This window comes from Piliocolobus tephrosceles, chromosome 13 (assembly GCF_002776525.5).
Source record: "Piliocolobus tephrosceles isolate RC106 chromosome 13, ASM277652v3, whole genome shotgun sequence".
Lineage (NCBI taxonomy): Eukaryota > Metazoa > Chordata > Mammalia > Primates > Cercopithecidae > Piliocolobus > Piliocolobus tephrosceles.
The window spans coordinates 5,414,637-5,437,068 of record NC_045446.1 but is presented as its reverse complement, the minus strand read 5'-3'; the positions used below and the strand labels follow the sequence as shown (position 1 = coordinate 5,437,068).

Genomic DNA, 22,432 nt, shown 5'->3' with positions numbered 1-22,432 from the left:
GCTCTTCTGGGATCCTCTGACCAGTGCTGGGGAGGGCGGGACTTGGAGGATGGCAGGGATTTTTCTGGGCACTGGGAAGGAGCGGGTGGGGACATGCGACCTTCATCACCTAGAGGTCCTGGAACCACTACAACTGGGCCACACGAGATCCCCTCTTTTCATAGAATGGTGGCCTTGCTGAGAGGCCCCGGCCAGGATTGTTAGAAAGGGTAGCGTGCAGGAGCAGTGGGCTGAGTGGGCAGGAGGGCAGCAGAGGTCAGGCTGGCTGGGCAGTGAACCGTCAGGGACATAGACTTGGGGAGTCAGCCCACCGAGGGCTGGGCCACTTCACCAGGGGCAGGCCGGACAGGCTCCAGGGTCTGCAATTAGAAGGCCAGGTTCCAGGCGGTTGGGTGGCTGAGCCTGCCCATGCCTCTATCCATTCCCACCTGGAGCTCGGAGTTCGGAGTGCTGCCCGCCTGCCCACTCCTGGCTGTGCTCTGCTCTGCAGAGCCCAGCTCTGTCAGCCACGTTTCCTGACTGGGGGCACCAATACCTCTGCCATGAACTCTCTCCATGGGACCATGGGGTGAGCAGGCTTGCCTTAAGGCTTGTCTCAAAGGAGCCAGGGTCCTAGGCTGCACATCCGGAACCCAGGATGGGGCCCTTCTAGGGGCTGACCAGAGGCAAAAGGGCCAGACAGGTGCCCTTCTAGCCTGGTCCTGGTTGGGCTGTCATCTGGGAGGCGCCCAGCCTATCGCTGGGCTGTAGAGAGGTGTCTGGGCACTGGGAGGCTGGCTCAGGGATCTCAGGACGGACAGGGGCATCCCGAACAGGGGCAACAGGAGGAGAGGCAGCAACCCACTCCGTGGAGCCTCCGGTGGACACAGTCAGGATCAGGGCCTGGTGTGGAGGAGGCGAGAGCTGAGGCTCCCAGAGGCCATGGGGGCCTCTGAGCTGCGAAGAGGCAATGGGATATGCTGGCAGAGGACAGCCTGCCTGACCACGGCTCCCTCTGGCAGGGAGTGGACGAGCCACAGGAGCGGGAACATGGGTGTGTGCAGCCCCAGCCCCAGGAGGAGGCCTGAGAGCAGAGGAAAAGAGCGAAGTGTGCGGGAGGGCTGGCAGGGGGTGCCGCCTGTCCCGGGACTCTGTGCCCTTCCTTGGGCATCCTCGCTGTGGGAAACAGAGACCCGGGTATGACCATGGGCATGAAGCCTTCCTGGCTGCAAGTTATGAAACGTTTATTGATACACATTTTATTGTCTTTTATAAAACTTCCTTTGGCTACATTGGGCCACTGTGCACCATAGTGCCAGTCCCCAGGTGGCCAGGGCGGAGCCAGTGTCCACTTTCAGGTGGGGGCTGGAGCCAAGAGGCTGTCCAGGAGCTGCCCAGTGGGTCCTCATGGCCTGCAGGATACCTTGAGTGCTCCCGGAGGCAGCCCAGGACTGGCCCGCCCCAGAGTCAGAAAAGGCAGGTCAACGACCAAGGCGGCCAAGGTCCTTCCTGTCTCCAGCACCTTGACGTGACCAGAAATCCGCCCATCAAAGTCACCACCTGACCTGACAGAGGGCAGGGAAGTTGTTTGCAGAAAAACTTAGCTACAAGGCATGTGAACCAGAACCTTCTTCCAGACACCATTTCCTTCGGATTTGTTCACTGATGCTGCCTTGAGAGGATCGAATCTCGGGAACAGCCCCGAACGGCAGGGGCGAGGCTGCTGGCTTGGTGCTGGCTGGGCCATGGGCAAGGAGGGCTGACCCAACAGGCAGAGGTGGCTGGGCTGGGTGACCACCTCCTCACATTCACCGACCAGCCTGGGGCAAGGCGGGGCCCCACTTCTGTACAAAGGGTCTCTAGGGGAGCAGAATGGCTGGGGGAGCCAGGCAGGGGCCACAGCGTCTGTTTGCAGGCGGCTGCCCAGTCTTCCAGCCACCCACGGAGTCCCCAGCCCAGGGAGAAGAAGGCCTGAGGAGAGGAAACACATCTTTCTTCTCCTTTGTGGACTCAGAGGCAGGTGCCATCCCTGTCCCAAGGCAAAGGGCCCGGAGGCCGCTTCCTGCCCCTGCCTCCTCCAGGCGCTGGGCTCTCAGGAGGCGTTCCCCGGGGGGCACTGCATCTCCATGGTGACGGTGTTGGGCGTGCTGCCCCCGGCCTCTCCCAGCTCAGCGCCGTCCCGCAGGGCCCGCTGGAAGACCACCCTGAGCGGCTCCCACAGCCGCTGCGACTTGTCCCTCCCGGCCAGGAAGTAGACGACCGGTTTGGCGCTGCTGTTGATGCAGATGCACAGGTCGGTGACGTACTCGGGGAAGGGGGCCGGGATCTGGAAGACCCAGAAGAGGAACCAGTCGATCCCTAAGTAGATGGAGGACACCAGGAAGACGGAGACCATGGCCAGGACGACGTGGTTGAGCTTGGCAGAGCGCTGGCGCCGTCGGGCCCGGCACTCCACGTGCAGGATGAGGGCCAGGCAGGGCAGTACCATGAGCGGGCAGCAGAGCAGGAACAGGAGGATACCCAGGAAGATGTCCATGTGCCTGCAGGCCGCGCCGGGGGCCCCGCGGCCTAGGAACACGCAGAAGTAGTTGTGCAGGCAGGTGACCAGGAGGGACAGGACCCACAGCAGGGCACACACCACGGCCGACAGGCGCTTGGGCCGCCGGCGCCAGTACCAGGAGGGGAAGATGACGGACGCGCAGCGCTCTGTGCTGACGGCCGGCAGGAGGCTCACGCTGGTGAGGAACATGCACAGCCCCAGAACCCGGCACACGCTGCGGGTATAGTCGGCAAACGCGCCCAGGAAGCCCCCGGTGTTCAGGATGGAGAACACCGCCTTGCTGAAGAGGTAGCCCACGTCGGCGCTGGCCAGGTGCAGGAAGTAGATGGAGAAGGGGTTCCTCTTGATGGAGAAGCCGAAAAACCAGAGGACCAGCCCGTTGCCCACCAGGCCACACAGGCAGAGGAGCAGGAAGATGTAGTTCATGACAGCCGGAGGCGGCAGCATCGTGATCTGCTCGATGGTCAGGAAGCCCCGGCTGTAGAGTTCCGGGGCCTCGCTCATGCCAGGGCACATCTGCGCAGGTGCAGAGGGGGACACCTGTGATGCCGGCTGGTCCCCACCTGCAGATCTGCACCTGGGGCCTAGCGTGGGGGGCTCCCGATTAGGGACTTGGGGCAGGGAGGGGGTCTGCAGGGCAGTGGCTGTGGAGCAGGTAACTGGCTGCAACTCTATCCTCAAACACCCCGACCCCAACCCATGTGAACTCTCTGTCGCAGTGTCTCGAGCTAGCAGCACAGAATGGCGCCTACAGGAGTGGGGGTAGCACCAGGCAGTGCCCAGGAAAGGTGCCAGGCTGCCCACCGGTCAGAGTAGACTGTCCAAAAAACATCCAAGTCACACAAGAAAAAAATTGCAGAGCCTTTTTTTTTTTTTTTTAAGGAGTCTCACTCTGTTGCCCAGGCTGGAGTGCAGTGGCGTGATCTCAGCTCACTGCAACCTCTGCCTCCCAGGTTCAAGCAATTCTCCTGCCTCAGCCTCCTCAGTAGCTGGGACTACAAGTGCTCGCCACCACGCCCGGCTAATTTTCGCATTTGCAGTAGAGACGGGGTTTCACCATGTTGGCCAGGCTGGTCTCGATCTCCTGATGTCAAGAGATCCACCTGCCTCAGCCTCCCAAAGTGCTGGGATTATAGGTGTGAGCCACCACGCCCAGCCGAGCCTTTCCATTTTTAAGAAGATCAAAGAGACATGACTCCTAAACACAGTGATAGAATCCTGGATTGCAAGAATAGTACAACGCCCACCAGTACTTCACCTCAGTTCAGTCATCCTTAACCCTTCAACACAAGTGCTTTCTATCTCGTCAGATAAGACTTTTTTCCCAGAAAGACCTGAAAATAAATCCAGAATCCTGGATTATATGCTGGATCTCAACTGCTGGAAAGGATGTGGTTGGGATCACTGGGGAAATGTGAGTATGGACGGTGCAGAGATAGTGGCATTGCATCACTGTTTCAGCTTTTGAATGTGACAATGTACCGTGGATACGCACATTTTCACTATGTGGCTACAGGAACGTCCTTGTTCTTAGAAGATACAGGCTATTTGGGCGTCAAGGGCTTGGTGTCTGCAATTTCCTTTCGTTTGTTTGTTTGTTTTGAGACAGAATCTCGCTTTGTCGCCCAGGCTGGAGTGCAGTGGCGCGATCTTGGCTCACTACAGCCTCCGCTTCCCAGGTTCAAGCAATCCTCTTGCCTCAGGCTCCCGAGTAGCTGGGATTACAGGCATGTGCCGCCACGCCCGGCTAACTTTTGTATTTTTAGTAGACACGGGGTTTCACCATGTTGGCCAGACTGGTCTCGATCTCTTGACCTCAGGTGATCCCCCCGCCTTGGCCTCTCAAAGTGCTGGGATTACAGGCGTGAGCCACCGGGCCCGGCCTTGCAATTTACTTTCAAATCATTCTGGGAAAAAGTCTATCTGTCAAGAGATACAGAGAAAGCACTTGCGGTGAAGGGTTAACGATGGCTGAGCTGAGGTGAAGTATTGGTGGGTGTTGTACTATTCTTGCAAAATCTTGCAAGGTTTCAAAAAACACGAAACTATTTGAAGAAATAAAATCACTTGGAAGTTACATTTAAAGAAAAAAAAAAAAAAAAAACACCTCAGCCTTCCCCGAAGCCGGACCCTGTCCTCTAGTGGGATGAGAGGTGGCTCCCTGTTGAGCCAGGGTTACCCTTGGGGTTTCCAGATTGTGGGAAGGTCCAGGGGGTCCCTGGAGTCGGGGAGAGGCAGCAGCTATTTATCAAGCTGCAGGGAAGCATTTCAATACTTTAACCGTTGGTGTGGCTATAAGAGTGCATCCCAGCTGAGTATCTGTCCTGCCCTCAAGGTCTAGGCTTCTGTATAAATGCATGCAGGTGGGCCAGGTGCAAGGAATAGGTGAGAGGGGCACAGTGGCAAACCCGAGAGCCCCTCTCTAGAGTGAAGCGGGCGGCCTGCTGTGCTCCAGCCGGTGGGGGCCAGGGGTTGGGTGGGCTGGAGTGGCTGATGGTCCTCCCCTGCTCCCTGAAGAGAAGCCTGAACTCTAGACTGGAATGTGAAATACCGATCTTTAAATGTTAACATTTAAACACGCTGTGCGCGCCAAACAACCCATCTATCTACAGGCTGGCTGCAGTTCTCAGGCGGTCCCCTCCGACCTCTCCTCCCAGAGGCAAAGGCTGCCTGCCTGGAGCACGGTCACTCCCCTTCCCATATCCAGCATCTCCCCCACAAGCCTGGCTTCTGTTCCCACTGCTCAGGGCTCCCTAACAAAACAAAAGACAAGGTTATGAAGGCAGGATCCATTCTGCCACCTTCAGATGACTCCCAGCTCTGGCAGAAAGCTGGGTCCTGAGAGACTGTTTTCTGGGTTGGACACCCTGTTGCAAAGGGAGGAACCTCCTAGCCTGCTCAGGTCAAGGGGAGCCTGAAAACAGGACTGAAGGCGTTAGCAAAACTCTGGGGGGACTCTGTGAGGTCAGGGCAAGCACTGTAAGGGGGCCCTGCTCCCTCCCTGCCATTCTCTAACTACATTGATCGACTCAACCTCTCTGCCGATCTGTTCGCCCCAAATCCCACTCCTTAGCTTCTCTTTCCTGTGGGTGACCTGGACACTCTTCTGGGTTGGGGAACTAAAGCATAGGATCTGGTGCCCAAACAGGCCCAAGAGGACCAGCTCAGGCGCTGGGAAAGAGCTGGGCTTCAGGGGGCTGGATGGAGGCGGTCAGCTTACTCAGTGCCTCTTGCACACATGCATGCTGGAAAAAGTCTGCAATCCCCTCCTCGGAGTCAGAGGGGGAGGCCGGGTGAGTCACTGGGCGTGTAGCTGCCGTGACCAGCCACATACCGCCTTGTAAAATGCCTGCTCTGGAGCCCGGCCCCACCCCGAGCTCTGCCTTTGCGCTGGGAGTTTCTGCAGACTGCCCCACCCCACCCACCAGTCCAACCTCTGCCTCCTGCGGCCGCCACTCCTCAGCGGTCACTACAGGGAGGAGGGAGAGGGCCCAAGGGTGTGGGGCCGAAATCCCGGGGGCTGGGCTGGAGTCCCCACTCTGCTCCTGACCTAGGGGCTGATCCCAGTCAAGTTACTACCTGGGTGTAAGCCTCAGTTTCCCCAAATGCAGAAGAGGATGGATAGGGATTCAAGAGATCCTTCCAAGTTGAGAGCGAAGGAAATCCCAGACTTTTCAAGGGACTCACAGAAGTAGGGGACTAGGCTGGCTTGAGGGTAGGAGGAGGGTCAGCCTGGAGGGGTTGTCAGAGTCTCAGGGTGGGTGACTCATGACTAATGGACCCTGGCCTGGGGCAACACTCTCGGGGTGGCCCAGGACCCGCAAGGCTCCACGGAGCACATGACATCACGGCCACCTTGGAGTCAGCGTCCCAGGGTTTCCTGGCCTGCCTGGATGTAGTAAGTAGCTGACTGCTCCACCTCCGCAGGGAAAAGATGAAACAAGACCTTGCAAGGATGCTACAGGGCGACCCCAGGGTCAGCACAGCGAGGGACCTTGAGGGTGTCCAGTCCTGGTGCTTGCCTCACTGATGAGGTCAGGAGGGTAGGAGGGTCCAGGGAACTGGTGCCCAGGCACATAGCCCAGAGGAGCCCACTGCTCACTGTGGGTCCAGAGCTGGAGAGTGGGGCTAGGAATTGGGGGATAGGGGAGGAGATGCTGGGCTGGGTCTGTCCCTCCCACCCACACCCGTCTGGGCAGGACCAGGGCCCTTCACCTGTGGCACTTGCCTTGTTCCTGTTGCCGGGATGGGCCTCCCAGGAGCAGTTTCCAGCCATCTCCAGGCCTGGCGCGTCTGGGTCCCTGCTGGCAGCTCACCAGTCTGCACACCCACCTGGCAGAAGCCCAGAGAGAGGGTGGACGAGGGCAGCAGGGACCCCTCCCCTTCCTGGACCCCCATGCCTAGGCCCCCAAGGCCTGTGGCTCTCAGCTGTCACCTTAGAGGAAGGGCAATCACCCCACTCCCTCAGAGGCAGGGGCGTTGTGAGACTGTCCTGGCGAGATTCTGGAGGTCACCCCTGGGGCACGGCCCCCTCCTGCCTGTGGACTCCGTGTCAGCCCCACTGCAGCTCACTGGAAAAGAAGCCCTCTCCTTTCCCTCTTCTTGTGAGAGTTCTGGAGCCAGGCTGCTTTTGCAGACATATATTTATTTACCCACACACATTTTTGGGGCACTTCCTTTGTGCCCTGCCTGGTGTGGGACAGGGGTTTCCCAGCAATCGGTCCCAGAAGGAGGAGCAGGGGAAGAGGGAAGAGGGGTCATTTCTGGCAGGGGGGACCTGCTGGAGGAGGAGGGCTCTGGCTGAGCCGGTGTTTGTAACACGCCGAGGCACCTGGCCTTTCCCCTACATGTGCCTGGGAGGCAAGACAGCCCGGTCATCAGCATCACTGTCACCACCACTTACCCTGCCAGCCGGCCTACACCCATCATCTGGTTTGGTCCTCATGACCAGCTATGGGCCAGGTAGCCTCATGCCCCTTTGATGGAGGCTCCTGAGCTTAGAGGGCGAGGTCACCTGCCCAAAGGCACACCCATAGCCATGCCATGCCCTGCAGCTTTGCAGATTTGTGTCTGGAGCAGCTGCCGTAGGGAGGGGCTGCTGGCCTAAGGAGGGGAAGCTGCACCCACCCTAGCGCTGCCAATGGAGGCCTGGGGAGGGGGCGACCCTGCTGGAGGCCGGTCCACCTTGGCCGGCCAGATCTCATGCGTCTGCCTGCCTTGGGTCCTCTGGAATTGATCCCTGTCCCCTAACCTGAGCTTCCCCCTTGGAGGAAGCTTCTCCCCGTGGAGCCCTGTCCCCCTTCCCCGGAGGGAAGCACCTATTACTCCCTGCAGTACTGGGGGGAAACTGAGGCTGTGAGCGGAGAAGGGACTTGCTGGGCACAGCTCGGGTCGCAGGCTGCCGGCCCCTCCTCTCCCAAGGGGAGAGCTAGGCAGGCCGCTCGGCTCAACTCCCCGGAAATTGTTTCCTCTGTGCCGCGCGGGTCCGCCCGGCCTCGGCCAGCCACGCGCCCCCGCCCGCCGCCCACTCCTCCCGCCTGGGGGCGGGCCGTGCCCCTTGCCTCCGCGCCCACCATTGGCTGGAAGAGGTGGCCGTCTGCGCGTGTGGCCCGCCCCGGGCCTCTTTAACCCTTGGCCTCCTGGAGCTGGTGGCGCAAGTGCAGCCCCAGGGGCCGCTCGCAGGACCCGTCCCACCCAGTGGCCTGGGTCCCCTCGGCCCCGCGCAGCCGGACCGCGCCGCTCTGGGCCTTCAAGGGGCGTTTGCGGGCACCTGTGCCTGGCCTACGGGTGACTCAGCCTGGGGTCTTCGGGGTGCCCCATGTGCCGGAGTGAGCCAGTGCGTTGTGATGTGTGTGCAGTGGGCTTGCAGATAGCTGGTGCTGTGACCTGTGTGTCTTTAGTCTCCCTCCTTGGACTCCAGTTGGGCCACTATGCCATTGCCACAGACAGGCCGTACCTTCTCCACACTCTGGGGCCTGTCCGAACTTTCCTGCCCTGCAATCCCAGACCTACCACCTGCCCTCGTCCTTCCGGGCGCCTGGTAAGAGCCCCCCAAGCTCTCTCCGTTGCCCCTACTCTTTTTGGTGGCCTTTCTGGACACCCACCGCCCCAGGTCTAGGCCCCCAGCCTTGTTTCCAGGGATGTCCTGACTCACAGGAGCCTCACCTATTCACCCTGGACGGGCTAGACCCCAGCCACGCCAACTAGTGCCCCAAAGGCAGTGGGCTGGGGCCCCCCACGCTGCCACTGGGCATGCAGTGGGCCCCCAGCTCCCCTCTCTACCATCTGCTTCCCCCCATTACGTGGGTGTCCTGTGCGCTTGTCCTTGTCCTGCCAGGGACAACCTGAAAAGCAATTTCACTCATGCACAGAAAGATCTAGAAGCCAGTGGACCCCAGATGGGCCATATTAAAGGACATGTGTGTGACACGTGTATGGGGCGAGGGTGTGAGTGCATGTGTACGTGTGTTCCTCCGGGTAGGATCTGGGCTATGACAGAACTAGTTTCTACTGAAGCTGACCCAAAAAGCTGCCAGCGCAGCTCACACCTGACCCTCCCCTCAGAGCAAGCCCGAGGGTGGCCTGGCCACCTGTCAGCCTCCTGCAGCCTTGCCCACAGGAAGCTCCTCCTCTCCCTTCACCCCTACCCCACCATGACCCAGCCCCTTTCCTTAGCCCCTTGGGCTGCCATCAGAGGGGCCTGTCTTGCTCCCCGAGGCACAGAGCCTCTGTTTTCCTCACTCCAGGCCTGGAGTCCCCTGCTCAACAGCTTGGATTGAAGAGGCTTCCCTGGGGGGACGGAGACCTTGCAGATCATTCCAGGAACCGCCTCCATCCAAGGCCAACAGCTTCATCAGGCCGCTGGCCTGGGAGAAGGTGGGACTGCAGCTCCAACATCCTGTGGCTGCCCACACGAACCCCCCGTGTGCACCCCAGGGCTGAGAGCAGGGAGAGCAATCTCCCTGTGTGTGGGACACTGCCTGCTGGGTGTTCTCTTCCAGCCCCTCTAGAATGCATGCTTGAATGGCCAGTGAGGTTGGGGGAGGGACCACGGGGGAGTCCTCATCCCCAGCAGCACAGAGCAGGAGCTGGACAGTGGGGCTGGGGGTGAGGCCAGCTGGGAGGGGTCAGGTCCTGCCACAGGAGGGGGACTTTTAAAGTTCCTCCATGGCCCTGGGACCCTGGAGCCTCAGGAGTTGCAGGGGAGCTTCTCCAGTGGGTGACAGCCTCTCTGGGGTCTCAGGGCTCTCTGCCTGGGGCCTCAGGATTTCTGGGAGCTGCCTGCCCCGACAACGTCCACCCCTCTGCCCCAACGGTGCCCACGTCATTTTCCTTCCCTGCCTGGCCCTCACCCTGCAGCCCCGGTTGCTGGAACACCCTCCCCTGGACCCTGGGCCCGTGGAGCTACCTGCAGCTGTCCTGATCCGCAGAGGCCTCCTTTTGTGGAGGGCTCTTCCTGTGACTCCCGCCTCCGGCCGACCGACCCGCCGGGGCAGCAGGCCAGCGCCGAGCACGGCCCGGAGCCTCGGAAAATGCGAGCTCAGAGTAGAGCCCTCGCCTGCTGGAAGAGATGGCTTTGGAAGCAGAACCCGCCCCAAACCCAATTCCTGGCCCGGCAGGAGGGGGAGGGGAGGGGAGTAGGAGGAGGGGCTGAGCAGGGATGAGGCTTCAGGAAGGAATGCCCCGCTCAGGAGCCCCCCCAGAGCCCCACCGGGAACTCATCTCTCCGCCTGGTGACGTCACGTTGGCCCGAGCACTGCCGCCCGAGTCCAGCTGTTCATCTCCCTCGCATTCTGCTGCTCCGCAAGGCTGCCCAGGAGAGGGAGCGCCGGCTGTACACTTGCCTGGCGCCTTTGGTCTGCCCCCAGTGGGCATTTCGGGGCAGGCTGGCCCAGGAGGGGCTAGGCCCCACCCCGTTGTTTTAATTTACTCAGGGCTGATACAGAGCGGTGGGGGTTAGCAGGGCGAGGGCTCCATGGAGGGGCAGCGCAGAACTGGCAGAAGTGGGCAGCACCGCCCAAGCGGCACCCCTCCCCCCTCCCACCCGGGACTCGGCATGGGCCCCTTGGGGGCTTATGGAACCAGGAATTCCCTTTTCCCCAGCCCTAATAGCAATCAGATGGCGCAAGTGGAAAATCACGGCGCTCGGCGAGCAAGCTGGAAATTGGCGGGCTGTGGTGCCTGGTGCCTGTGCTGCTCTGCAGGAGGATGAGTCAGGCCCCCTTCCCCATTCAGCCCCTGGAGGGGGGAGTCCTGGAATGCGTTCATGCCTCCGGCACTGAGCATTGGTAGGGGTGGGGGTGCAAAGTGGGGGCTGCAGGGGCCAGCAGGGTGGCTAGGAGGAGGGGGTGATGAGAGGGCTCCCCTTTGGCCCTGGGCCAACTTTCTCGGGGTCCAGGAAGCCCGAGGGAATTCTGAACTGTTCCAGCAGGAGCGTAGTGCTCAGACTGGGAGAGGTGTGCCTCTGTGGGCATCTTGAAGGGAAACGAGAAGCAGAGCTGCCTCTGCACCTGCGCTGGGAGCTGCCTGCCTCCTGCTTGTCCTGCCCACGTGCAAACCTCACCGTGGAAGAGGGAGTCTCGCACTGCTCCCCGCATGACCCAGCTGGCCTCCTGGGGTCCGTTTTTCAGGGATGGGCTGAGGAGGGACTCTCGGATCCTGGAGGCTCACGGGCCATGCCTAAGGCTGAGAGAGAGGCTGGAGGCAGCAGGCAGGGTGGTGACCCGTCCCCTCTTCTCCAGGGCAGCCAGCTGGGGCCCAGCTGGAACGCTTGTTTACATGGGGAGGCCGGGGGAGGCTGAATCCCGGCGAGTTCCAAGTGTAATTGCATTTGGACACTTAAAAGGAATTGTGTGAAGTGGGCAGAGGCTCTTAAGTCCACCACCTTATTTGGTATGGAAATTTGTTTCTCTCAAAATAAGCGAGAGGCGCTTGTAAACGGGAAGGTCGTCCTGGCCTGGGTTTGTGGAGTCCCTTTACCCTGGGCTTGGTGTGTCCGGCTGCTCTGACGCAGTACCACAGACTGGGGGCTTATCGGTGCAGGCGTTTGCTTCCCACGGCTCCAGGGGCTGGAAGGCCAAGATCAAGGCACCCACAGATTCAGCGTCTGGTGAGGACCCAGCCTCTCACTGCGTCCCCGTGTGGTGACCTCTTTCTGGCAGGCGAGAAAGCTTGATGGGGCCTCTTTTAGTGGGGCATTAATGCCATTATGAGGCCCCACCTTCATAACCTGCTCTTCTCCCAAACGCCCCACCTCACACTGGAGATTAGATGTCAACATATGAATTCAGGGCAGTGGGGCAGCGGGGCAGGGGGCAGGGGGTGGGGCCACAAACTTGCAGTCTGCAGCAGCCACCCTGGGGGTCTCTCCCCACCCTCTGGGGGAGTGGTGGGGTGTGTGTGGGGGTACCCGGAGGTCCAGTGCAAGGAGTTTCCGTGCTGCCTCCCGGCTTGGGTGACCTTGGACAGTTTCCTTCCCACCGGGGACCTTGGTTTCCTCAGCTGTCAGATGGGAAACGGTAATGACCCACAGCGTTACAGCAAGGAGGGATCGGATGCCGGGATCGGACGCCGGCAGGAAGGGTTCTTCGTGCACCTCAGCAACGCCGCTCCCTGCTCCGGGCGTCCTGCTGGTGCCATTCCCTCCCAGCGAGGCTCAGGGCTCTGGCTGACGCTGAGAATGGGGTATGGCCCCTGCTCGTCCAGCCTTCACTTTCTAAACAGCCACCACTTGCCGTCAGGAGTCCTCCCCTGCCCCTCCCAGTAGAACTTTGTTTTAAATCATCCTCTGCCAAGGGCCTCATGGTCCTACGCCTCTCCCCATGTCCCCTCCTGAGGTTGCGGGCCTGGATCCTCCTCTGTTGGGGGGGTCCTTGGGGGAAGGAGACCGGTTCTGGACAGAGATGTCTCCCTACCAGGTGCTTCTGTTGCCTACGGTTGCCCTGCTGCTCCCTGGACGAGGGGGTGGGTGTGAACCAGGCCTTGTGGCCCCTCTGCAGCCAGCACCATCCTCAGTAAAGACTGCAAGTATTTCCTGAGCACCTGCTGGGTGCCAGACACTGTGGTCTGCGCTGATGAACAGGATAGGCGAGGTCCCTGCCCTCCGGGAGCTGATGTCCAACAGAGAGGCAGACCAGGTCCAAGGAGACACAGTAAAACGCACCTGCGATGAAGAAGCTGTGCAGGGCCATTCGGCTGTCGTGGTGGCTCACGCCTGTAATCCTAGCAATTTGGGAGGCTGAGGCGGGTGGATTGACTGAATTCAGGAGTTCGATACCAGCCTGGCCAACATCATGAAACCCCTTTTATACTAAAAATACAAAAAGTTAGCCGGACATGGTTGCACACACTTGTAGTCCCAGCTACTTGGGAGACTGAGGCATAAGAATCACTTGAACCTAGGAGGTAGAGGTTGCAGTGAGCCGAAATCACGCCACTGCAGCACCCCAGGCTGGGTGAGAGAGCGAGACTCTGTCTAAAAAATAAAGGTTGAACCAAGGCCTAGCTGTCTTTCCTAATAGTGAAAGGGATCCCTCTCCTTCCGCTCTGTTCCCCTCCTCCACTAGGCTGAGCCTTTCTGTGCTGGAAGGTGCATCTTGGGAATCTCAGAAAAAGTCCACATTATCCTCTGTCCTGCATGTGGTAGACCATTCATTTGTTAATTTGTCCATTTGTCCATCTATCCATCCATTCATCTACCCACCCAACTACCCATCTACCTACTCATCCATCCATCCATCCATCCATCCATCCATCCATCCATCCATCCATCCTCCCATCCATCCATCCATCCATCCATCCATCCATCCATCCATCCACCCACCCACCCACCAGACCATCCATCCATCCTCCCATCCATCCATCCGTCCACCCACCAAACCATCCATCCATCCATCTACCCATCAATCCACCCATCAATCCATCCATTTATCTATTAATCATCAATCCATCCATTTATCTATCAATCCATCCATTCATCCATCTAGCCTTCCACCCGCTCACCCATCCACCCATCCATTCATTCTTACCTTAATTCAACACATTTTTACTGAACACCAGCAATGTTGGTGCTAGGAAAAGAATTGTGGAAGAACCAGACATGGGGCATGGGGAGCAGGTGATAAATAGAAACAACTGAACACAAGAACTCCAACCTGTGATTAGTGCATTGAGAAAACCAAACAGGCTTAGTGGCAAAAACTTAGGTGGTAGGCAGGGAGGGATGGGAGGGGGGCTGAATAGTGGCCCCTAAAGATGTTGACGTCCTAATCCCCAGATCCTGAGAACATGTGACTTTACACCTGGCCAAAGGGACTTTGCAAATGGGATGGAGTGAAGGGTCTTGAGATGGGAGCATCATCGTGGATTATCCATGTGGGCCCCATGTCATCACAAGGGTCCTTGTAAGAAGGAGACAGGAGATCAGAATGAGTAGTGGGCCATGTGTTGATGTGAGGAAGGGGTCACCACCCAAAGAATGCAGGCTGCCTCTAGAAACTGGAGAGGACAGGGGAACAAGCTGTCCCCTAGAGCCTCCAGAAAGAACCAGCCCTGCCAACACCTGGACTTTAGGCCTCTAGTTTCTGGAACTCTTACTAGAGTTACTTGTGTTGTTTAAGCCACTAAGTTTATGTCACTTGTTATAGCAGCCACAAGAAACTAATCCAGGGGGATGGCCAGGCCTGATTAGCTGGGGTGGGGCTGGAGGCTCCTCTACAGAGATGATGCTTGCACTGAGACCTGAAGGAGAAGGAGAAGGAGGTGGCCGCTCACGCAATTGTCAATTTGCCATGCGGATGCTCTTTTAACAAGACTTAATCTTTTAGTGGGGAGGTGTAAGGAGTTTATTTGGAGGGTGACCCCAAGAAACATTACAGGGAAGACAAAGAATTTTGAGAATTCCCTCCCACCTTGCTTTGAGGGGTCCTGTCTTCAGCTCACCACTGCCCTTGCCTTCTTTGTGGATTATTGTGGCAACAGACACCTGCAAACCCTAGCTCGGTCCTCAGCGAGGGTGGCTTGGGCAGCCAGAGACAGTCTGAGAACAGCTGCCAGGATGACTGTCGGACCCTCAGGGGCCTGGCGGGAAGCTCACTCCTGCTTTGGGGCATCCAGAGAGGGAGACCAGAGTTGAAGTCACGCTGAACACTGAGGTCACGTGCGGGGTTTCCCTCTGGGCCTGCCACTGGTACGCCTGTGCAGACCAAACTCAAATATGTCTTCAAATCCAACCAGACTTCGTCACAGTTTCCCCTGGGACTGGTGCAAAACTGGTACAAAACTCTCTGCTTTCTCAAGTCTGAGAGATCTGGGGTCTTCTGTTTGGGGGAGACCATGTTTCTGAAACTTTTTATGAGAAGCAGCTATTTCCAGACAAAACTTCTGATTGTTTAGCCTCGAATGCATCTCTTGAATCTGGAATTTCCCCAAGGCTTGATTCCACGGGATGGCTGAACAGATGACACTGACTGGGGGGGTGGGTGTAGGTGTGTTGGTGTGTATATTTCAAGTCACTTTTGCTTTTTAAAAAATATTTAATTCCAGGATCATTTTTAAAATTGTGATAAAACATACATAATATAAAATTTATTTTTAGCCGTTTATATATTTTTTACTTTAGGTGGAGTCTAGCTCTGTCACCCAGGCTGGAGTGCAGTGGCACGATCTCAGCTCACTGCAACTTCCGCCTCCCGGGTTCAGGTGTTTCTCCTGCCTCAGTCTCCTGTGGAGCTGGGATTACAGGCGCCCACCGAACCCAGCTAATTTTGTATTTTTAGTAGAGACAGGGGGTTTCACCATATTGGCCAGGCTGGTCTGAAACGCCTGACCTCAAGTGATACACCTGCCTCAGCCTCCCAAAGTGCTGGGATTACAAGCATGAGCCACTGTGCCCGTTCCCATTTGTCCCTTTTTCCACATCTGGGTCATGTCCATCTCTCGCCTTCCTAAGCCACGCCTGCCTTGCACATTCTGTAACTTAAATGCTAGGTATAGAGCTGACAGCTATGAACACACATCAGATAGACTAGGAATGGGAGGAGAGAAAGGAAAAAGAACTCAGTAATATGCACCATGTATTCATACCAAAGCAGGGATGAAAGCACACATAACCGCCACAAGCCTTGTTCCTGTGATTCCAGCTGGGCAGATAAGGCCTCCTTTTCCCGGCACGTTCCACATTGCTTTTGCCCTCCTGCCGTCTCAGCTTGTCACTGTTCTTGGCCTGGTGAGGTGATCCAGGCCTTCTTTGTTGTTGTTGTTGTTGTTGTTGTTTGAGACAGAGTCTCGCTCTGTCGCCCAGGCTGGAGTGCAGTGGCCAGATCTCAGCTCACCGCAAGCTCCGCCTCCCAGGTTCACGCCATTCTCCTGCCTCAGCCTCCCGAGTAGCTGGGACTACAGGTGCCCGCCACCTCGCCCGGCTAGTTTTTTTGTATTTTTTTTTTTTAGTAGAGACGGGGTTTCACTGTGTTCGCCAGGATGGTCTCGATCTCCTGACCTCGTGATCCGCCCGTCTCGGCCTCCCAAAGTGCTGGGATTACAGGCGTGAGCCACCGCGCCTGGCCGTTGTTGTTGTTTTTGAGATGGATCTCGCTCTGTCTCCCAGGCTGAAGTGCAGTGGTGCGATCTCGGCTCACTTGCAACCTCCACCTCCCGGGTTCAGGTGATTCTCCTGCCTCAGCCTCCTCAACCTCCTAATCAGTGGGATTACAGTCACACACCACCATGCCTTGTGAATTTTTGTAGTTTTTTTTTTTTTTTTTTTTTTTTGTAGTAGAAAGGGGTTTCACCATGTTGGCCAGGTTGGTCTTGAACTCCTGACCTCAGGTGATCTGCCTGCCTCAGCCTCCCAAAGTGCTTGGATTACAGGCATGAGCCACCGTGCCCGGCCTGTCTCTCTTTTTGTATAGCGCCCCTGTATGGGTTTGGACAACACTTCCTTCCTGTTGACCATTCCCCCCCACAGCGAGATGCCTCTTTCTGGGTATCTCTGGGGGAAAGATGGGCCAGGATAGCTCCCTCGAGAGCGCCCTCTGTTATTATTAGGTTGGTGCAAAAGTAATTGCAGTCTATTACTTTTGCACCAACCTAATAGTTAAGAGATGGTAAATACAGCCCCTTGCTTTCTGCAACCTGCTGCCTCTGCTCTCTTCTCTCCCTCTTATTGGGACCTGTTTTCCTTTCTGCTTCTGCCCTGGTCAATTTGGATTCTATCCCCAGCAATGTCTTCTCAGCGTCAGGCTTTGTCTTGCAAGTGAGTTGCATTTGGTTAATTTCAAGAGTCCAAGAGTCCGTGGACCAGTGGCTCCGGCACCATCTGCCTTGCTGCTTTCTCCTTGCAGCGCCTGCGAGTGGAAGGAAGGCTGTGTGTCTCCCTGCTTTGACTCTTGTTCTCTGACTGGATCATGGGCTTTCCAGGGAGTACCTGCTTGTGATCTGGGGGTCTCTCCAGATCTCAGGATCATCAGAATCCCCCTCTGCATTGATTTCTCTCCTCTTCCTCTCCTGCGGTTGCTGATACCATGCAAGGCTTGTGGCTGTCAGTGACTTGCACCCACCTGCTTGTGTGCTGTGGACACCTTGCCACCTAGTCTCACTGTGGCTGTTATCCAGAGGTGTTTGGTTTTGCTATCCTAGGTGCTCTGTCAATTGTTGGGGAATTTGGGGAGGTAAAAAAACTACGGCATCACTGTCCCATCTTCCCAAAATTGCTTTTAAACCCACTTACCGAAAAGCAGCAGAAACATTCGTTATAAAAGCCACGGTGTGGATGGCAGCTCCCAGTGTTTTTCAGGGAAAATGAGAAGCTCCAAAGAGCAGAGCGTGACATGTCTCAGGGCCTGGGCCTCTGTCTTCAGACTGCAGAGACCCTGTGGATAGAGCTCTAAGCAGGGCTGCCCTGTCCTGTTGCTGGGTTGCGTACTCCTCAAGTGCCCTTGGCTGAGAGGGTAAGTGGGGCTGAATCCCAGCCCAGGCTCCACCATGCTGAGTCCTGGGTCCGGTCCTGGGATGCACCCCTCCCACCTTGATAACGCACGCAGGACCCAGCAGCTTTCCTGACCATAGGGGAGGGGGTGGCTGCGTGGTTTTGAGGCCTTTTTCTGCAGGTGGGCGGTGGGGGTGGTCCCTGCAGGGAGGTCTGCAAAGCCCGAGTTCTCTCCCTGAGATGGGGAGAGCCACCGCTGAGTTCCATGCATGTCCTCCCAGGTCTGAGCTTTACCAAAGTCACTTCTGGTAGAAATGTGGAGCGCCCTCACCTCTGTCCTGACCCGTGCAATCTTCAGCCTCATCTGGGAAAGAGGCTTCCGGGAACAGGAGCAGGGGGACCCTCAGCCAAGCCAGGAGCTGGATGAATTATGCTGCCTTGGCCCAACCCAAAGGGGCTCCAGGTAGAGAGGGACCGTAGAGCCACAGTCCTCCTGGGGAAATTTCCCCAACTTTCCAGCCCCTGCCCCGCCATGGACTGCTGGGGTCCCTGGTTGGTGCAGGCCCTTTTCCGCCCCTCAGTGTGTGATCACACTATTTTCTTTACCACTGTCTCTTGGAAAACTTCTATGCATCCTTCAGGGCCCAGCTCAGATGTCACCTCCTCCAGGAAGCCTCCTCATGAAGCCTTGCTACTTACCCCAAGCTCAGTTTGTCGTTTCCGTAAGCGCTGCTGCTCCTGACTCCATTCAACACGCATGGGTTCAATCGTGCAGCCAACCAACGTTTGCTGAGCAGCTACTATGTTTTGAGTCTCCGTGTGTTACCCTGGGGTAAATGAGACAGACCTGGCTCCTGGCCTCGGGGGATGTGCAGTGAGATTGTCCCTGTGGTGAGCTTGTCTGCCTCTCCCCAGGGATGGGCACCATGGCAGATGTGCTGCTGACCCCAGTGCCCAGCGAGGACCTGGCACGCAGGAGATGCTTAGTGGGCGTTTGGTGCGTGGTGAATGTCCTCAGCGTGGAGGACTCAGCCAGCGCAGCAGGGGAACAGAGGCTGTCTTTGGCATTAGTCCCTGAGTAGCTTCCTGGTCCCGGCTGCTGTGCCGGGGGACATTGCCCACTGTCCAAGCTGCTCATGTACATTACTAGCCACGGGAGATGGGTGAAGGCTTCTCAGCTCCACAGGGGCAAGCTGCAGTGACAGAGTAGGCCTTGCCCATGAACTGCCAGGGCCCCCTAGCCGAGATGAGATCCGCCCCTGGCAGGCCATGGAAGGACCAGCCGTCCCTGAGTGCGTGATCCCCAGCCCCGCCCGACCTCAAGTCTATCCTGGGGCCTCCCCTGCCACCTCCGGGCTCTGGGTCTTGCTGTAAAACGCCTGCAAGGCCGGCTCAGAGTCTGGTCCCAGGGCAGCTGTGGGGTTGGCCTTGGCCCCGCCCCACCGGGTCTCACTCACCCTCAGCTCACCGCAAAGCTCTGAGGTGGGTCTCCTCTGGAGCCCCTTTCTGTGCCGGAACACCCCCAGACTTTTCTCTCCCAGCCTGGGGCTCATTGTCTGAGGGCAGGGTTACCACCTTTAAGACATCGTGAGGTTTGGCCACCCCAGAGCAAGCTGCCCCCACCATGGCTCCTCTTCAGGCCCAGCGGTGAATGGCTGCTTGCACCAGGTAACCACAGCCCAGTCTCAAGCCATCGCGTCCCAGAGGCACCTGGTCCCCCTGGAGCATCGGCCTCCTTCCTCTCTAATCCCCCCAGGCCTCCCCCAGGGGCCTCTTGAAAGCACAAATCCCACATGTTTCTCTCCCATGCTCAAGACCCTCTGGTGGCCTTCTCCTTGCTCTCGGAGTGAGGGCTAAACCCCTCAACACGGACACCAGGCCCCACGGGGTCTGCAGCTGCTCCTCACTTCCTCTGGGTCGTCTCCTCTCAAGCTCACGGCTCCCAGCACTTCCCCTGCACACTGAGGCTCCTCCTGCCTCCCTGTCTGTACCCAGGGCCTGGCGGACCCTCATCAGCCTTCAGACTTCAGCTGAAGCGGCGCCTCCTCCCAGAAGCTCTCCCCGTTTATCTCATCTAAAGATGGCCCCGCTGCGTGTGCGCTTTTGAAAATTGCACCATCATTCACTTACTATGAAATGGGCTCTTTTCAAAGGATACCCTTCAGTGGTTTTTAGTATATTCACAAGGTTGAAGAACCATGACCACTTTCCAATTTCAGAATGTTCTCAGCACCCCAAAAGGAAACCCTATCCCTGTTAGCATTTTCTCCCTCTTCCTCCCTCCCCCCAGGCCCTGGCAACTGTAAAGCTGCTTTCTCTCTCTTGGGACCTGCCTATTCTGGACATTTCGTATAAATGGAATCATGTAATATGTGGCCTTTCGAGCTGGGCTTCCTTCACTCAATGTCATTTTTCCGAGATCCACTCCCATTGAAGCCGGTGTTGGTGCCTCACTGTTTTCTGTGGGCGAATAACACACAGTCCAGGGGGTGGGTTACGTTGGTTCCTTTCATCAGTCCCTGTGTAGCACAAGTCCAGTTTGTACCTTTTATTTTTATCTTATTTTATATTATTTTATTTTTGGGATGGAGTCTCACTCTGTTTTCCAGGCTGGAGTGCAGTGGCGTGATCTTGACTCACTGCAAGCTCTGCCTCCTGGGTGCAAGCAACTCTCCTGCCTCAGCCTCCCTAGTAGCTGGGATTACAGGTGAGCACCACCACTTTGTCTAATTTTTGTAGTTTTAGTACAGACGGGGTTTCACCACGCTGGCCAGGCTGGTCTCAAACTCCTGAGGTCAGGTGATCCGTCTGTCTTGGCCTCCCAGAGTGCTGGGATGACAGGTGTGAGCCACTGCACCTGGCCTGTACTTTTTATTTATCTGTGTGTGTGTTTTTATTTTTGTTTTAATGATAATAAAAAAAATTCGCCGTGTGCAGTGGCTCATGCCTATAATCCCAAAACTTTGGGAGGCCAAGGAGGGAGAATCACTGAGCCCAGGAGTTCAAGACTAGCCTTGGCGACATAGCAAGACCCCGTCTCTACAACCAAGAAACAGATTAGCTGGACGTGGTGGCACACGCCTGTGGCCCAGCTACTTGGGAGGCTGAGGTGGGAGGATGGCTTAAGCTGGGGAGGTCGGGACTCCAGTGAGCTGTGATTGTGCCACTGCACCCCAGCCTGGGCGACAGAGCTAGACCTTGCCTCAAAGAAAATAAATAAATAAACAGAAAAGAAGATGAGTGAAAGTCCTAACCGCCTTTGTCTCTAAAAAACTTTTTTTAGAGACAGACTCGCTCTGCCACGTGGCTGGAGCTGCCATGTCCACAGCTCACTGCAGCCTCAAACCACGGGTGCTCCTTGTGCGTGGGTGTGTGGGGAGGGTCTGAGCTCGGCACTGCCTCCTTGCAGGGGTGTGTGGTGCCGTCCGCTGCATGTTTGCACTCCCCGACCCAGGACAGACTGGTGGTGCCCTCTTGCCGGCCCCTCCACGCAGGGAGATTTGTACCCCAGGAACAGCTCCCAGCCGTGGCCAGGGACCACTGGGAGTGGGGAGAACACCCTGCTTCCCCACCGCCCCGATACCTCCGAGGCTTGTTCTATGTGGTCGCCCAGAGGTCTCCATGGGGCCTAGCCCTGCTGCCACTGCTGAAAATCCCTGTAATTTGGCTTCTCCCCTCCCCTGCACCCCTTCCCTCCTTCCCTCCCCGTCTTCCCAGGCTCTCTACCCAAACACACTACTTGTGCTCAAATCCTTGTCTCAGCGGGAGTGTCCAGGGCCCCGGCCTAAGACCTGGCAAGGCCCCAGCTTCCACCCCACTGGCTGTCCTCCCAGCCAGGGCTGACTGGCCCTGGCTTCTCCCAGGGCTTCACCCCCTGGGCCCCTCCCAGCCTTCTCCCCTCTCTGTACCCCCAACCGCCTCTCCCGGGGCTTCATCCCAGGGCCCCTCCCAGCCTTCGCCCCTCTCTGTACCCCCGACCCCACAGGCCTCTGGGCTCGGACTTCAGCCCTCACTTTCCCGACGCCACCCTGGTGACTCTCGTCCCCCACGGCCCCATCCTTGGCTGCCACCACAGGCTGTTTGGTTCCCAACATAGTAAATGGCCCCGGGTCTCCCCAGATTCCTGTTGCTTGTGTCATATGCAAGAGAACTCAAAATAGCACGTGCAGCGCGCCCTGGCCTGGGAAGTATCTGGTCTTCCCAGGGGTTGGTCCCCAGGGCAGGACAAGGGGTTTGCTCACCAACGCCCCATTTTTGGACCCTGTGCCCGGCTCACACGCTCTCCTTCCCCTCCTGGGCCAGGCTTGCCATTCACTGTGCCCCTCACTTACTGTGTGACCTCAGACAAAGCACACAGCCTCTCTGAGTCTTCATTTTCCAGTGTGCCACAGAGGGGTAAACCCTGGGCTGCTCTGGGCAGTAGTTTCAAGGTTGAAGTGTGACAAGGGATGGGAGAATAGTTCCTGAGTTTTTTTTTTTTTGAGATGGAGTCTGGCTCTGTCGCCCAGGCTGGAGTGCGGTGGCCGGATCTCGGCTCACTACAAGCTCCGCCTTCCGGGTTCACACCATTCTCCTGCCTCAGCCTCCGGAGTAGCTGGGACTACAGGCGCCCGCCACCTCACCTGGATAGTTTTTTGTATTTTTTTTTAGTAGAGACGGGGTTTCACCGTGTTAGCCAGGATGGTCTCCATCTCCTGACCTCGTGATCCGCCCGTCTCGGCCTCCCAAAGTGCTGGGATTACAGGCTTGAGCCACCGCGCCCGGCCTTTTTTTTTTTTTTTTTTAGACAAGTTCTCTCTCTGTCACCCAGGCTGGAGTGCAGTGGGCAGTGGTGGGATCATAGCTCACTGCAGCCTCCACCTCCCCAGCCTAAGCGATTCTCCCACCTCAGCCTCCCAAGTAGCTGGGACTACAGGCTTGTGTCGTCACAACCAGCTAATTTTTCTTTTTTTTTTTTTTTTTGAGACAGA

The 22,432-nt window shown here is 57.5% G+C and overlaps 1 protein-coding gene across 1 annotated transcript; it reads right to left on the bottom strand.

Moving 5' to 3' along the window:
- Positions 1-1,202: 1,202 nt before the first annotated feature.
- MRGPRF (MAS related GPR family member F) lies at positions 1,203-10,363 on the bottom strand. The gene is made up of 3 exons (XM_023186418.2): positions 9,948-10,363; positions 6,768-6,871; positions 1,203-3,055 (listed from the first exon to the last, which is right to left on the bottom strand). Exons 2-3 carry the CDS (start codon positions 6,813-6,815, stop codon positions 2,072-2,074), a joined length of 1,032 nt encoding a protein of 343 aa, XP_023042186.1. The 5' UTR covers positions 6,816-6,871; positions 9,948-10,363; the 3' UTR covers positions 1,203-2,071.
- Positions 10,364-22,432: the final 12,069 nt, after the last annotated feature.

Coding starts and splice junctions, on each gene's coding strand:
- MRGPRF (XM_023186418.2), bottom strand. CDS start 6,815: ATGGCTGGAAACTGCTCCTGGGAGGCCCATCCCGGCAACAGGAACAAG. Junction 3,056..6,767: donor ATCCCGGCAACAGGAACAAG/GCAAGTGCCACA, acceptor GCACCTGCGCAG/ATGTGCCCTGGCATGAGCGA.